The 15,713-nt window shown below is 52.5% G+C and overlaps 1 protein-coding gene across 1 annotated transcript; it reads left to right on the plus strand.

Annotated features, from left to right (window-relative positions):
• Positions 1-474: 474 nt before the first annotated feature.
• On the plus strand, positions 475-13,097 carry Slc27a4 (solute carrier family 27 member 4). The gene is made up of 13 exons (XM_034494604.1): positions 475-798; positions 2,050-2,216; positions 3,516-3,910; positions 5,247-5,405; positions 6,791-6,860; positions 6,967-7,058; positions 7,892-8,001; positions 8,217-8,426; positions 8,599-8,725; positions 9,304-9,441; positions 9,620-9,784; positions 9,856-10,002; positions 12,206-13,097. The coding sequence occupies exons 2-13, from the start codon at positions 2,056-2,058 to the stop codon at positions 12,361-12,363; spliced, it is 1,932 nt and encodes a 643-aa protein (XP_034350495.1). The 5' UTR covers positions 475-798; positions 2,050-2,055; the 3' UTR covers positions 12,364-13,097.
• The last annotated feature ends 2,616 nt before the right edge of the window (positions 13,098-15,713 follow it).

The following is a 15,713-nucleotide window of genomic DNA, read 5'->3' on the forward strand; positions in this document are numbered from 1 at the left end:
TTACTACCCTGTTTCAAAAACCAAACAGGACTGGCAAGGTGGATCAGCGAAAGGTGCCTGTCCCCAAGCCTGAGGGCCAAGACTAATAACCTTAAATTGATCCCTGGAGCTCATGGTGTAAGAACAGAACCAACTCCCAGGAGTTGTCCTCTGACCATACAGGGGCTTTGCCATATGTATCTATTCATACACAAATAAGCAAACAAGTGTAAATAATAATAATAACGTGAAACAAATTCTACTTGGGCCTCAGCTCTGGCTCTGGATTCTCGAATGGTCTGTGGGCGGGTATATTCTACCTGGGTCCCCTAGTCCAGGGAATTGCAGAGAGGGATGACCCAAGGAGCAGATCTACACACTGCCTGTCCAGGGCAACTTGAGCAGCCAGAACAAGCTAGGCTACTAGGACTACAACTCCCAACATGCCGCGCAGCCCAGCCTACCACTCCCAGCGGGCCGGGCGGCTGCGGAGGCAGTGGCGCGCGCAGGGCTGGAGGGACTGGGCGGTGTCGGATGCGCTGGGGCTGGGCTGTACTGAGGCGCACGGGCTCAGAAGCTCGCCCTCTGCGGTGCGGGGACCGCACGGAAGGCAGTGCTGCCGGCCAGCACAGCCGGTGCGGGTGCGGGAGGCGGGTGGGGTTGGAGAGGTACAGACCCTACAAGAGCGAGGAGTGGGCCAGACGCGCTGAGGCTCGGCAGTGTGCGCCCCGGGGCGGCCGATGCCCCCAGCGCACCGCACTCCGCTGCCGCAACCGGGCCGCATCCTGACGGGGCGCCGCGCCGCGCAGCCGCAGCCGGGTGAGCTAAAGCGGGGACGGCGGCTTTCTGAGCGGGGGGGAGGGAAACGTGCCAGGCCGAGCAGGGGGAGACGGCGGCGCCCGCTCAGGCTAAGGGGCGCGCCCTCCTTCTCCTAGTCCTGCGAGCGCTCTAATGTCCTAGCTGTCTAGAGGCAGGTTGGTCCGCGGCACCCCTCCTGTCCTGTCTTCTCTCTCAGCGGTCTTAGACCGGCGCCTAGCCTCTTTTCTGACTGGCTCTGTCAAGTCAGAGAGCTAAGAATCTTAGCGATCCTGCAATAGTCCTCCCACCCATGGCTTAATGCTTTTCTCCAGAAAGCAACCTCATAAGGGATTCCCTATGATCCAGGCCCTGGTCCTCCGTCTAGCTTGAAGATATTCAGGCTACTTCATTCATATCTTTGACCTTCTGCTCTTCCCAAGAAAAGCAGTCCATTAGCTGTCCTCTTGACTAAATCCTTAAAGAAGCAGGAATAGAGTTTGGGCCTTAATCTCTGCCGTGGGCTTCAACACAACCTTCCCCCCTTCTTCTCAGCCCTAGTCCCCAAAGATTCATATGAATGTGTGGGTATAGGTGAGTGCAGTGCTTCAAAATCTTTTTCCTGTCCAACAACCACCTCTTTCCACCTTACCCCTGGGCTGTCACCTCTAAGGCCCCTCCTGCCTCTAACCCATTTGCTGGCTCGCCCTCTATGGACCAGTAGAGGCACAACGCTGCCTTGAGTCTGTGGGTAGAGACTGTGCAGGGCTCCCTTCCCAGGAAGCTGCCCTTTGGATGTTGTCATCTCCAGAACCTCCTGGAGTCTCTAGGAGAGGAGTCAAGCCAGAGACACACATCAGTGATCCTATTCCCCAGCTATCTTGGTTAAGGTATTTAAATATAGGTGAATGGATTGTCCTGTTTGGTCTAGGAAGGTTCTAAGAACAAGTCTTACTAACCCACTGCATAGAGCAAGGTGCTATGGCTTGAAGTAGGAAAGAGGCTAGCCCAAGGTCACTTGGCGAGGTGGTCAAAGATAGAACCAGAAGGTAGATCATCCTCTTGTTTCTTAAACCCAAAGCTTTAGATCTCAAGTCCCTTCCAGCTTGGCATGGAACCAAAGCCTTGAGCCTTTTTCTAAGCCACCCCTTTTGAGGTGACTAGGTAATCCCCATCGGCTGACTCTTTGGAATTATACCGAAATGGCTGCTATTGAAGAGGTAAAGGCCCCTAAGAAATAGTTGTTTGAGTCTCCTAACTGCCTTGCACCTGCAGGTCACAATGCTGCTTGGAGCATCTCTGGTGGGGGCACTACTGTTCTCCAAGCTAGTGCTGAAGCTGCCCTGGACCCAGGTGGGATTCTCCCTGTTGCTCCTGTACTTGGGGTCTGGTGGCTGGCGTTTCATCCGGGTCTTCATCAAGACGGTCAGGAGAGATGTTTTGTGAGTACCATATCTAGCCTGTCTTGGGGTCTCAACTGTGCTGGGCTTTACCAGCCATTATTCCTTCCAGCACAAGACATCTGGGTCATTAAAGGAACAGCATCTTCTCTACACCCTTCTCCTGGCAGTCATACCTAGAACTTTTATCTCCAAGGTCAGAGTATCTCAGGGAATCTCCTAAACCTGAGACTCCTTGTCCTGGGGCAGGTTTTGGAAGCTGAGGCACACATCAAAGCAAATTTGTTGAAGAGATGTCTGTGAAGGGTCCTGAGGACACTGTTCATGGCAAGGTGAAGAAGACCCTAGGGAAAAAGGACCTTTCCTTAGGTTGGCACAGCCTGAGAGAGCCCAAGGGGACACTGGATGCACAAACCCTGAGTTAGATGTCTGGGAGAAATTGCTCCTAGGTGCTGTATGCTAGGTGCTAGGCTGGTTCTGAGGCCCAGAGAGGAAGAAGGCAGACTCCATCTGTGAAGCCCTGACTTTTAGAAGGTAAGAAAGGGATGCAGTAACTCCCTAAACTGTCTGTCATTGCTGTAGAGACCCTGGTGGTCTTGCTCACGTCTGTGTTCTAGTACCCAGAACAAGCAGCCGTGCCTAGAATGGACAGCCCAGTGTTTGTTAGTCTGAGCTGACTATAAAAGGTCTCCAGTGACCCCATAGGAACTGTGGGAGCATGGGACAGAGAGAGGGAGTCTCAGATGAGGAACTTAGGCCAGAAATCCAGGAGGTCTCCTGGAGGGAAAGGTGCTGTGCAGGTAGGGGAGGTGGAACAGAGCACCTTCACTGACAAAGAAGCTAGTGGTCGGCAGGGAGGGGTATAGGGGTTGTTCCACAAGCACTGGATGTGTTCCCTGTGCCCAGCATGGAGGAGGCCTAGGAGATAAGGTAGCAAATGCGACAGGTACCTGCTTCCACCTACAGGGAGAAAATCTCATCCCTGATTTTCTATGGCAGTGAGGGCTAAGGGAGGCTCCAGTTCTCCAGATGTGGCATCTTGACTGTGGGCTTGGGGCCCTAGAGGGCACCTAGCAGAACAGACTTAGAAGAGAGGAGTAAGAGTAAAACTCTGAGGCTGGGCATGCTGGCACACCTTTAATCCCAACACTTGGGAGGCAGAAGCAGGCGTGTCTCTGAGTTTGAGGACAACGGAGGCTACACAGAGAAATCCTGTCTCAAAGAACCAAAAGATTGAAAGCTAGCTAGATGGTTCTTGAGCCTCAAGCTGTTTGTACAGCAGCCTGGGTTGAGGTGTCAGGAGTTTAGCTTAGCACTCATGGCTTCTTTGCTCCCACACAGCGGTGGCATGGTGCTCCTGAAGGTGAAGACCAAGGTTCGACGGTACCTTCAGGAACGGAAGACGGTGCCCTTGCTGTTTGCCTCAGTGGTGCAGCGCCACCCCGACAAGACAGCCCTGATTTTCGAGGGCACAGACACTCACTGGACCTTCCGCCAGCTGGATGACTACTCCAGTAGTGTGGCCAACTTTCTGCAGGCCCGGGGCCTGACCTCAGGCAATGTAGTTGCCCTCTTTATGGAAAACCGTAATGAGTTTGTGGGTCTGTGGCTAGGCATGGCCAAGCTGGGTGTAGAGGCGGCTCTCATCAACACCAACCTTAGGCGGGATGCCCTGCGCCACTGTCTTGATACCTCAAAGGCACGAGCCCTCATCTTTGGCAGCGAGATGGCCTCAGGTGAGCTGTATGTGGGAGACCCATGGGACCTTGCACAGATGACAGCTCCATTCTATCCCTGAGGGAGGCTGTATGAGTCTTGGCACCACAGCTACTGGACCCTGCCAGGGATGCCGCAGAGCCTGTATGAACCACAGGTCCCTAAACCTCAGTTTCCCCTATCTGCAGCACCACAAATCTCAAGAAGGTCTTGTTCTTAAGCACCCAGTGTGGCCAGTGCTGTCTGGTCCTTGGGTAGATTGGCCTCGTCTGCGTTATCTGTACAAAGGGAGCAGAACTCAGGTCCCCTTCTTTCCTCTCAGACTTGGGCTTTACTTATTGCTAAGTCAGGGACCGGAAGTGCTGATCATAGTGCTTTGGGAAGCTCTGCTCTTCACTAAGACAGGAGATAGCAGTTGTCATCTTAGTTTTTGGACTATGAGACAAGTTCAGAAGGAAGTGAGGTGTTCACCCAGTGTCACACAGACACAGCAGGTTTGTGACTTGATCTTGGGCTGGACCACAGTCTTCCTGGTCTTTCTCCCTATACTGCTGTGGCCATGAGGTAATAGGAGAGGTGTTAGGAGAAGTAAGAATACAGCAGTGAGAAAAGCCCTTTAGGTGAGTCAAAGGGAAGCCAGAAAAACTGAGGACATAGCCTTCTTAGCTTGTTCAAGGCCCTGGGTTCTATTCATAGCACCGAAGAAGGAATTTAGAGCTAGAGAAAGCAGAACCAGCAGGCCATGATCGTCTCATGCCCAGGGTAAATAGAATCTCTGCAGAGGCCCCAGAAAAGGCTCCTGTGAGTGGGAGCCTCTGACCTCCTCTTGTCCTCTACTTGTCTCTGGCAGAAAGCCATACTAGAGCAGGGGAAAAAAAAAAAAAAAAAAAGCTCAGTGTGAGATGCAACATCTCTTCCATCTTTAGCATCACTTTCCCCATCTTTAAAATGGGCTGATTGTAGCTAGCATGATGTTATATACCAAGAATCCCAGCACTAGGAACTAGGAGGCAGGAGGATTGGATTATCAGGCCATATACATAGCTACTTTTCTCCTCCTCTTCTTCCTTCTCTTCTTCCTCTTCTTTTTTTTTTTTTAGCAGGGTCAGAGGGCAGGGAGGTAGGGAATTGATGTTAGTAGCTACCTCCCAGCTCTGTGAACAGGAACCCGTGAGTAAGGCATCATGGTTACTAAGAAGTCCATGAGAAAAGCATCTCCTGATAATAGTAAATGTGTCTCACCCGCCCATTTCCGCACACCAGCCTGTCTTCCCTGACTGTCAGCCATGCATAACAAAGGTCCTGGGAACTCAGGCTTCCTAGCCTGCTTGCTGACCTGCAGTGTCTCCTCTTCAGCTATCTGTGAGATCCATGCTAGCCTGGACCCCTCACTCAGCCTCTTCTGCTCTGGTTCCTGGGAGCCCAGCACAGTGCCTGCCAACACAGAGCATCTGGACCCTCTACTGGAAGACACCCCGAAGCACCTGCCCAGCCACCCAGACAAGGGTTTTACAGGTGGGCCCCTCAGTACATTAGAGGGTTCTGAAATGTTCTCGAAGACAGCACTGGCCTCAGGGTTGCAAACTTGCCATGTGCCTTGGACAAGTTGAGGCACCTCCCCTTTTCCATCTGGAAAATGGGGTTACTGGTGAAGTAAAATTGTCAATTTGTGGAAGGCCTATAGTAATGCCTTATGTGTAGGCCTGTGTTTACCCTGCAGCTTGCTTCCAGTCATAGCCAGGTGGAGAGGAGGGTAAGTGTGAGACCTTCAGTGTATCCTTCCAGCTTGTTGAGTGTAGGCCTTGCCAGGCCCCAGCCTTTGCCCTCCTCCTCCAGGAAGCCTCCCCAGAGTCTCCCTCTATACTGGAGCCCGAGAGCCCTTCAGTTGCTGCTCTTTCTGCTCCTCCCTGGAGTCCCAGAGCCTGCTTTATTGCCTGGTGGCCACTGAGTCCTATCTGAGTTCTGTTCTGCTCTGCTACTTCCCTGTGTGACCAGAGCTACTGACCTCAGGTCTCACTGCAGTAAAGTTGGGGATGGTGGCGATCTACTTTATGAGCGGGTTGTAAAGGTCAGCCCCGAGGTCGTGCATCAGCAGGAAGGGCTGTGACTTGTCATTGCCAGTATTGAGACTCTCCTTTCCCTTAGTTCTTAGATGCTGCTCGAGGGCAGGGACCATGACTGGTTCCTTACCCTCATACTGCCCAGGGCTGCCACACAGCGGGCGCCACAGTGCCTGAGGTGGCTGATAACAGTGCTGTCCAGCTGGGTTCTTGACCTTCTGAGAGACACAGCTGTGACAGGTTGTGACAGGGTGCTTGGTGCCCATTTGGGTGGGCATGTGGACCCCGGTGGTGTGGAGTGGCCGTGGACCCCAGTCTTTTGAGATGGTGTCCATCTATGTAGTTCTGACTGTCCTTAGCTCGATGTGTCTCATACTCACAGAGATCCTCCTGTCTCTGCCTCCCGAGCACTAGATTAAAGTTGAACACCACCTCACTCAGTTAATACTCCCCTTGAACCTAAGCCTTGAAGCAGGCATCTGCTCCTTCTAGAAGCCCTCCTGACACCACCTTTGCTCCTGTAAGCTGAGCCAGCTGATGCTTAGCTGTCATCAGTCCTGCATTCCCACGATGAGGTCTGGTGTTGAAGTATGTTGTCTTCATCTGACTGTCCCACTCACCTGGGACCTCAGAGGGGACCGGCTCTGTATTCATCTCAGCCACTCTTCTTTCCCTCAGCCTGGCTCTGGGTGAGCCTGGGAGGGCAGGTGCTGTTGAGATCATCAGTAGGTCTCCCAGAAGAGGCATAGAAATGGGCTGATGGGCACGCAGCCGACGCCTCCGCACATGGTCCTGCAGCTGCTCTCCCAGTGACCTGCATTGCATATCTGTTTCCTTCAGATAAGCTCTTCTATGTCTACACATCGGGCACCACGGGGCTGCCCAAAGCTGCCATTGTGGTGCACAGCAGGTAAGGGACAAGTGCCCAGGGGTGGATGTGGCCCGTGTAGGACTAGGAAGCTTCCTGTTGCCATCCCAGGGTCCCACTGACCTCTTTGCCTTGTATACGGTTGAAGGTATTACCGTATGGCTTCCCTGGTATACTATGGATTCCGCATGCGGCCTGACGACATTGTCTATGACTGCCTCCCTCTGTATCACTCGGCAGGTAACCCTGGGCCTGCCCTTAGCTGCCAGCACCCTGTGCCTGTGGAAGCCCCACTTTCCTAGCCACTTACAGTAGAAACGTGGGAGCTCAAATCTGGGTTCAGATTCAGGCAGGGCCATCGACTCCACCACCACGGTCTTGTCCACTGATGGTGACACGAGGTTCCTGGTGTGGGTCAGTGTCGGGGGCATCTCGCCTGCTGCGTACTGAGGTTGGTTTCTGCAGGTGTGTAGCACTACCGCTTGGCTACAGGGGTGGAAGGGAAGAGAGCTCGAGTATCCTTCTGACTTGGAGCGGGGCACACCACTTGTGCTCCACACACAGAGCTGGTCCATGTTGGGAACCTGCCTGACACTCAGGAAGAGACGATTTAGAGAGGTAGGAGGAGGAGGCACAAGTGTCACACCCAGGAAGACCAGTGGTGGGGCCGAGAGGACCATCCTGAGGAAACATACCCAGCAGGGGAGCAGTCCTGTCTGCTTGAGTGACAGCTGTGTAGACAAGAAGTGTGTGCTTGATCCCACAGGCACTGTAAACATGGTAGGACAGAGCAGGAGGAGGAGACCAAGGGAGAGAGGGCCTGTGAAGAGGCAGGACTGGAAGCTGGTTGTGGCAGTGAACCCCTACAGTCTAGCTCTTGAGAAGTGGAGGTCTGTCTTCTACTATACAGCAGGTTTGAGGCTAGCCTGGACTAAGTTTGAGGCTAGCCTGGACTAAGTTTGAGGCTAGCCTGGACTATATGAGACAGTGTCTCAGAAGAGGCAGGCCTGAACGAGAAGAGGCTCTGGGGTGGGGTCTCTATGTCCTTAACCTCCAGGCCTCTCTGACTTAAGGAAACATCGTGGGGGTCGGCCAGTGCCTCCTCCACGGCATGACTGTGGTGATCCGGAAGAAGTTCTCAGCCTCCCGGTTCTGGGACGACTGTGTCAAGTACAACTGCACAGTGAGTGAGAGGGACAGGCATGAGCAGCCCCATTCCCACGTCTTTCCTGCTAACACACACTGGGTCATCTGAACAGCTGAGACTTCAGAATAGTCCCTTGGGCAACGTCTCCATTGCTCACCTTGCCCAGAGAGGGAAGGGCTGTTCAGTGTCTGGTGGGGAGGTAATGAGGTGGGGCATCCCTAGAGTATGGACTCACACCACACTCGTCCCAGATTGTACAGTACATCGGTGAGCTCTGCCGCTACCTCCTAAACCAGCCGCCCCGTGAGGCTGAGTCTCGGCACAGGGTGCGCATGGCACTGGGCAACGGTCTTCGGCAGTCCATCTGGACCGACTTCTCCAGCCGTTTCCACATCCCCCAGGTGGCCGAGTTCTATGGGGCCACTGAGTGCAACTGTAGCCTGGGCAACTTTGACAGCCAGGTAAGGTCCAGCTTGGGGCTAATAAGGTTGCTGTGGGGATGGATCACAGTAGGGCCTAGGCTTGCAGAGGGGTAAGCAGAATTCTAGCATGAGAACGGACACCAGAGTCCCTCCAGCCCCACTGTCTGTTGGAGAGTCCATGGAGCCCTGGCCTAAGTCTCGGCCTTTGCAGGTGGGGGCCTGTGGCTTCAATAGCCGCATCCTGTCCTTTGTGTACCCTATCCGTTTGGTACGAGTCAATGAGGATACCATGGAACTGATCCGGGGACCTGATGGCGTCTGCATTCCCTGTCAACCAGGTCTGCCCCAGGAGGGAATGGACGTTTGAGGGAAGGCCTTGTCATGGAGGGTAGTCAGTGTGCATAAACCATTCTGAGTGTGGGTTCTGCTTTACCCACTGCTCACCCCACTACCGTCACTAACCGTCACTCGCCATGCCGTTTGCACACCTTCCTGAGAAGGCTCCATCCTGGCCACTACAGCCAGCCTCATACACGAGCCCTCATCTTTATGCAGGGCTGGTGACAGTGCCTGACTCTGTGTGTGGGGAGGGGTGGGTGGGGGTAACGTGTGTGACACTCATTGAGAGCTCCGACGGGTGTAGGGCTCGGTGCTACCAGGTTGTTCAGCTGTCTAGTCAGGCCTGTGTGCGTTGAGTGTTCGTTCTTTCCTGGATCAATTCACTGAACTCTCACCGTTAGTGGCCCAGTCAGTGCTCCCAAACTGCCCAGATGTGCTCCCTGTTCTCAGTTACCTTCCGTCTAGGAGACAAATGGGGCATTTCTGTGACAGCATTAAGTCAGCTTAAGATGCAGGATGCCTTTGTTGGTGAAGACAGGTAGAAGAGGCCACACCTGACTGGCTTTCTCGTCCCTAGGCCAGCCAGGGCAGCTGGTGGGTCGCATCATCCAGAAGGACCCCCTACGCCGTTTTGATGGGTACCTCAACCAGGGTGCGAACAACAAGAAGATTGCTAATGATGTCTTCAAGAAGGGGGACCAAGCCTATCTCACTGGTGAGTCCCTGCTGTTTGCCACCCCTTCCAGAGGGGACAGGGATTGATGAGGAGGGCTTCCACAGTCTCAGAGAACATATATTGGACTCCACAAAGCCCAGCCCCCATGATGACTGCCTGACTCAGCCTCAGTCAGGAGCTAGGCTGGCCCAGTCCTGACTAACTGTACTCTCCCTAGGTGACGTGCTGGTGATGGATGAGCTGGGTTACCTGTACTTCCGAGATCGCACAGGGGACACGTTCCGCTGGAAAGGGGAGAATGTGTCTACCACTGAAGTGGAAGGCACACTCAGCCGCCTGCTTCATATGGCAGACGTGGCAGTTTATGGTGTTGAGGTGCCAGGTACGTGTGGAGAGGATGGTGGGTGTGTCAGAACATTGCCTGCCACTGACTGGGTACCCTCCCACTTCCAGGAACTGAGGGCCGAGCAGGAATGGCTGCTGTGGCAAGCCCCACCAGCAACTGTGACCTGGAGAGCTTTGCACAGAGCTTGAAAAAGGAGCTGCCTCTGTATGCCCACCCCATCTTCCTGCGCTTCTTGCCTGAGCTGCACAAAACAGGTCTGTCCCTGCTTCCAGCTCCTGGCTCTCAGGGCTGGGTCTTTCTGTAGTGTAAGATCCCTGGCTAACCTCTGACCTTGACAAATAGCCTTGCCGCAGGGCTGAGATGCTGCTCTCCACTGTGGACATGTGCAAACCCACCTTCAGAGAAGGTTCACCATCCCTTAGAGTGAGGACTGGTCCATGGCTGCCTTGCCTTACTTCAGAGACACTGGTCTGACTACACTTCACTGGTCTGACTAGGCTTTACAGAATTTTTTAGACCCAGAGGAGAAAATTTCCAAAGGTTGGGAAGAGGCTGAGTGTGGTAACATACCCCTGTAATCCCAATGCTTCAGAATGGAGGGAGGAGGCCAGCCTTGGCTTCATAATACACAAGACCCTGTCTTAGCAACAACAAAACAGCAAAAAAGAGAATGGACTTCAGATCACGGCACAATAGACTGGGGACAGAACTCAGTGGACGAGGTTGTCTGACATACATGAGTCCTTAGGTTTGATTCCCAGTTCACAGAAAAGTAGTAATGAAGAAATAAATAATAAGCTATAGGCAAATGGTAGTAGACCAATAAATTAAAAGGAAGAGAAAAGAGACCCCCAAACCTGGATGCTTCTAGAGTAGTGTGCTGTGGGCCATCAGCAGAGACCATCAGGGTCAGAAGCCTATAGGATCTTACAGACCAGGATGGGAGTGGGATATCCTAGAAACAGTAGGAAGCTATCTAAATGAAAGGTTGGTCCAATAGGGATCTCCAGCTGCAGGGTGGAGAGTGGCAGAGAATTGTAGGTGTCTCGGGAGGAGTTGGTATTGCCCAAGAGTGAGCTGTGGGTGGGTCTATGGTCACATGGTAGCACAGTGACATCCTATGTATTGGTCCTGAGATGGGTCTCAGGAGTTCCCTGAATCAGAGTGTAGAAACTCCTGTCTAGGCCCACCTTCCAGGCTCTCCTCATTGTTCAGTCTTTCCCCTGGCTGCTCACCCTGGGGTCCATGTGCTTGACCCCCTCCCATGCATTGTCAGTTCCAAGCCTCCTCCGGCTGCTGAGGTCTCTGTCAGCTTGTGGACATCTGTACACCATGCAAATATGAAATGGTGGGAAGGGTCTAGGCTCCAGTGTGACATAGGGAGGGACACAGGTGTCAATCTTACAACTGAGATTGACTTCCTGAGGGCTGGACATGTGATTCTGCCCAGGACAAGCAGGGAAGCTGCCAGATGGTCTTTCTGCAGAGTGAACTACATGCAAGGATCTCTGAGGATCACAGTTCTTTGGGTTAGTGATATGGGGTTTGCATTCAACTGTAAGGAGTTAGTGGAGCTGCAGAGGCCATAGCCACTCTTTTCTCCAGCCCCGCCCAGCATCTCTGCTGCCCACTATCATGGCAGCTAGCACCATGGATGGAGCTAGCACCATGGATGGACTGAGCATTTGAAATAGAGTTGCTGTGACTGAGGGGCTTACACATGAGCAGTACTGGTCAAGAGGACTCATTTGGGTTGGTTTTTCTCTTTCATAAAGCTGCTCATTCTTCCTGGTCTGTTCTCAGGTGTCTCTCCCCGCCACCCCCCAAGAGCATGGGGTGGAATAGCAGGGTCCTTGGAGGCCTAGATTCACAAGAATTCCACAGCAGTGCTTCAGAGCAAGTTAGAAGGCTGGTCTAGTTTGGGGGAGTGCAGTTTCTGTGGGAGCAATAGCTGCCGTTTCAGAGGCTAACAGATCCAGGGAGATGGTCTGTCATTCCTAGGTTCAGATCATTCCTAGGCTATCACTTGCTCCCTGTGTGACTTTGCTCCCCCCCCCCCCCAAGTCATACTAATGCACCCCTTTAATCCTAGCACTTTAGATCTAGAGACCAGTGGATCTCTGAGTTTGAAGGACAGCCAGGGCTATCTAGTGAGACCCTGTACAAGAAAACACATGCATCTTAGAATATGATAGACCAGGATGGGAGTGGGATACCCTAGAAACAGTAGGAAGATGCCTCAAGATGTTGAGGACTCTGCATCCAGTCAGTGCTCAAATAAAAGGGACCTAGATTCTGCTCTCTACTCTGCTGCCCATCAGAGATGATATTAGACATACAGGGTCCCCATATCCTTCCTCCCCTCCCTAGCTCTTCCTTTCTTAGCCCTTATCATCAGATTTCTAGGAGCTCCAAACCCTGCCTTGCACTTTCTGACTTTTCTTCCCCACTCTCTAGGGACCTTCAAGTTCCAGAAGACAGAGTTGCGGAAGGAGGGCTTTGACCCATCTGTTGTGAAAGACCCGCTGTTCTATCTGGATGCCCGGAAGGGCTGCTATGTTGCACTGGACCAAGAGGCCTATACCCGTATCCAGACAGGCGAGGAGAAGCTGTGATTTCCCCCTACATCCCTCTGAGGGCCAGAGGATGCTGGATTCAGAGCCTCAGCTTCCACCCCAGAGGGGTCCTGGGCAATGCAAGACCAAAGCTAGCAGGGCCCGCACCTCCGCCCCTAGGTGCTGATCCCCCCTCTCCCAAACTGCCAAGTGACTCACTGCCGCTTCCCCAACCTTCCAGAGGCTTTCTGTGAAAGTCTCATCCAAGCTGTGTCTTCTGGTCCAGGCATGGCCCCTGGGCCCCAGGCTTACTGATGGGCCCCTTTAGGATGATGTCTTGGGTCCAGCGGGCCAGGGTGTGGAAGAGGAGTCACTAAGATTCCTCCAAAAAGAAGGGAGCTTACAAATGAACCAAGGCAAAAGCCTCTAGACTCAGGAAGCTAAGTGGCCAGCGACTGTAGTGGCCAGCCATCCCATGTCCACAGAGGATCTTGGTCCAGAGCTGCCAAAGTGTCACCTAGCCCTACCTGAACCTCTGGGGAAGGGAGGACAGCGTGTGGCCACCGGGCCCTGTCTCAAGAAGTCAGGATCACACACACACTCCTTGTTTCTCCAGATTCCCTTGTTCTTGTCTTGGGGAGGGAGGGAAGGGGTGTCCTGTTTTGTCTCTCAGATGCAGCCTTCCTGCCTGTCTGTGAGTCTGTGTTGCCTTCTCCATCTGTCCTAGCCTAACTGGGTGGAGCAGGCATAAGGGGAGGGTCAGGGACCAATAAACTCTGCCTTGGTTCCTCGTAGTCTGACAGTCTGGCTCATTGCCTACCTCCTTCCCCTCTACCCCTTCTACTTAGCGCTTGGGATCTGGCCAGTAACTACCACACCCCTTCCTCTTTCCAAAGGTCTACCTTCCTATAGTGTCTTAGGAGCAGCTGCCACCAGATCTGACAGGATGTTAAACTGAACTTAACCTTTAGAAGAAGCGTGTGGGTTTGAGCAAGTGTTTCCTGAATGACGGGGGTGATTGGAGGGATTCAGAAACTATGAGAAGCCATTAGGAGTGGGAGGATTCTTGGGGTCTTTGAGGGAAAGCCCTCCCCTGCACAGAGTTGTCTGTAGGCCCGTGCCCTGTTATTCCATCTTCTGCCAAATGACCCATTGGAGCCTCCCCACCCCTCCGAGGCTTTCTGTGAAAGTTTCACGTCTAAGCGCTGTCTTCTTGGACAAGAGGCCTCTGCGCCTAGGCTGAGACTGACAGGCACCTTTAGGATGATGTATCTGATTCAGACAGATTGCCTGACCTGCCCAGGCAATCCTGGGCAGTCAGCAACACTTTGGTCCAGAGTCCCTCCCCCCCCCTTACACCTGGAAGGCCCCAGGAAGCACAGAGGGCCCTAACTGCCCAGGGTGGACTCACAAGGGCCCCACCTCCACTGCTGGACCTTCTCGTGTATCTGTGAGGTGGTCGATTGTTTGAGTTCTGAGATGGTTTTATGTGGTCCTGATTGGTGTTTAACTTGGTATGTAGTTGAGGATGACCTTGTACTCAAAATCCTGCTTCCTCCAAGGTGCTTTGATGAAAGACATCTAGTTTGAGTGTTTTGTTGTGTTTTAGTAATGTGTGGTTATGTGCACATGACTTAGGTCTCTGCAATCCAGAGGCTTCAGAATCCCTGGAGCTGGAATTAGAGGAGGTCAGTTCTAGGAGCTAAACTGGGTCTTGAAGCAGGGTTTTTTTTTTTTGGGGGGGGGGGGGAGTTTAGACACAGTTTCTCTGTGTAACAGCTCTGGCTGTCCTGGAACTCTGTAGCTCTGCAAACCAGCCTGGCCTCCAACTCACAGAGATCCACCTGCCTCTGGAGTGGTGAGATTAAATGTGTACACCACTACCACCTGGCTTGAGGTTTTATAAATGGACTATTCTAGAATAGACTCAGAACACGGAGATTAAGACTCACTCAGTGGACAGTATCACATAGGTAGTGGGTGCTGGAATGCAAAAGGCCTTGCTCTTGATTTACCACCCTGCCACATAGTACAGAAGGCAGCAGGAAGCCAGAAATTGCTATTCCACACAAACCTGTGGAACCTGCTCTGGGCCACACCCTGGGCCATCAGATGACAGTTCAGAGGTGGGGGTGGCCAGACTAAGAAAAAGATCCAGGTGCCTCCAGGGGCAAAGGCTTGTGCATTGGGGTACTCTCCGTATGTCTAAGAGCAAACCAAGTGAAGGCCAGAGAGACACAAGGGCAGGTGGCTGGGTGTCGTGTCAAGTATGGCCAGCAGAGGGAGCAAGGGGCTCACATTTGCATTCCTGGCCTACAATGCCCAGCCAAGAAAGCAGCATGAAGGGATGTGGTTTTTTGCCTCACCATTTGAACTAGGGTGACACTCTGATTCCCAAGGCTGGTCTCTGAGGACTTTTGCTTAGGCTTCCAAGGATTTAGGCTTGATGAGAAAAAGAAACTTTTCAAATGTTAAGACCTCTTGTAGGGTCTGGAGAGATGGTACAACCGTAAAGAGTACTAGCTCCTATTCCAGAGGAAAGCATTCCATCTGTAACTCCAGTTCCTGGGATGCTGATGCCCTCTTCTGGCTTTCACTGGCATTGCACACACTACACAGATAATACGTGCAGGCAAAATACCCATCATACTCAAAAAATAAAAAAAAAATGAACTGAGACGTGGTGGCACACCTTTTTAATTCTAGCACTCGGGAGGCAGAGACAGGCAGATTTCTGAGTTCAAGACTACCCTGGTCTACAGAGTGAGTTCCAGGACAAAGAAGGCTACACAGAAAAACCCTGTCTTGAAAAATAACAAAATCGCCGGGCAGTGGTGGCGCACACCTTTAATCCCAGCACTTGGGAGGCAGAGGCAGGCAGATTTCTGAGTTTAAGGCCAGCCTGGTCTACAGAGTGAGTTCCAGGACAGCCAGGGCTACACAGAGAAACCCTGTCTCGAAAAAAGAAAAAAGGAAAAAAAAAAGAAAAACAACAAAATCAAATTAAAAATAAAAATTGTTTTTTTTTTTTTTAAAAAAAAAAAAGGTTGCAGGCAATGGTGGTGCACATCTTTAATCCCAGCACTGGGGAGGCAGAGACTGGCAGACTTCTTAGTTCAAGGCCAGCCTGGTCTACAGAGGGAGTTTCAGGGATGCACAGTAAAACACTGTCTCTGAAACAACCCCCACCTCCCAAATCTCATACTAGAAACCAGGTCTGATGTGGCTCACCCCTGCACTCACCACTGAGGGGCTGTGGTGACAGTGGCCAGATGAGTCAGGCTGGCTACAGAGTGAAACTCCATCTCAAAAACAAAATAAGGGACCTGGGTTCAGTTCCCAGCTCCAGTTCTAGTAGATCCCATACCTTCTTCTGGCTTCCCTGGCCACTACACACATATGATACTCAC

This window comes from Arvicanthis niloticus, chromosome 2 (assembly GCF_011762505.2).
Source record: "Arvicanthis niloticus isolate mArvNil1 chromosome 2, mArvNil1.pat.X, whole genome shotgun sequence".
Classification (NCBI taxonomy): domain Eukaryota; kingdom Metazoa; phylum Chordata; class Mammalia; order Rodentia; family Muridae; genus Arvicanthis; species Arvicanthis niloticus.

Bases quoted from the DNA above. Each gene is read 5' to 3' on its own strand.
- Slc27a4 (XM_034494604.1), top strand. From the start codon at position 2,056: ATGCTGCTTGGAGCATCTCTGGTGGGGGCACTACTGTTCTCCAAGCTA. The intron at 8,002-8,216 runs GTGAGTGAGAGG...CACTCGTCCCAG, and splicing joins GTGTCAAGTACAACTGCACA to ATTGTACAGTACATCGGTGA. The intron at 8,427-8,598 runs GTAAGGTCCAGC...CGGCCTTTGCAG, and splicing joins TGGGCAACTTTGACAGCCAG to GTGGGGGCCTGTGGCTTCAA.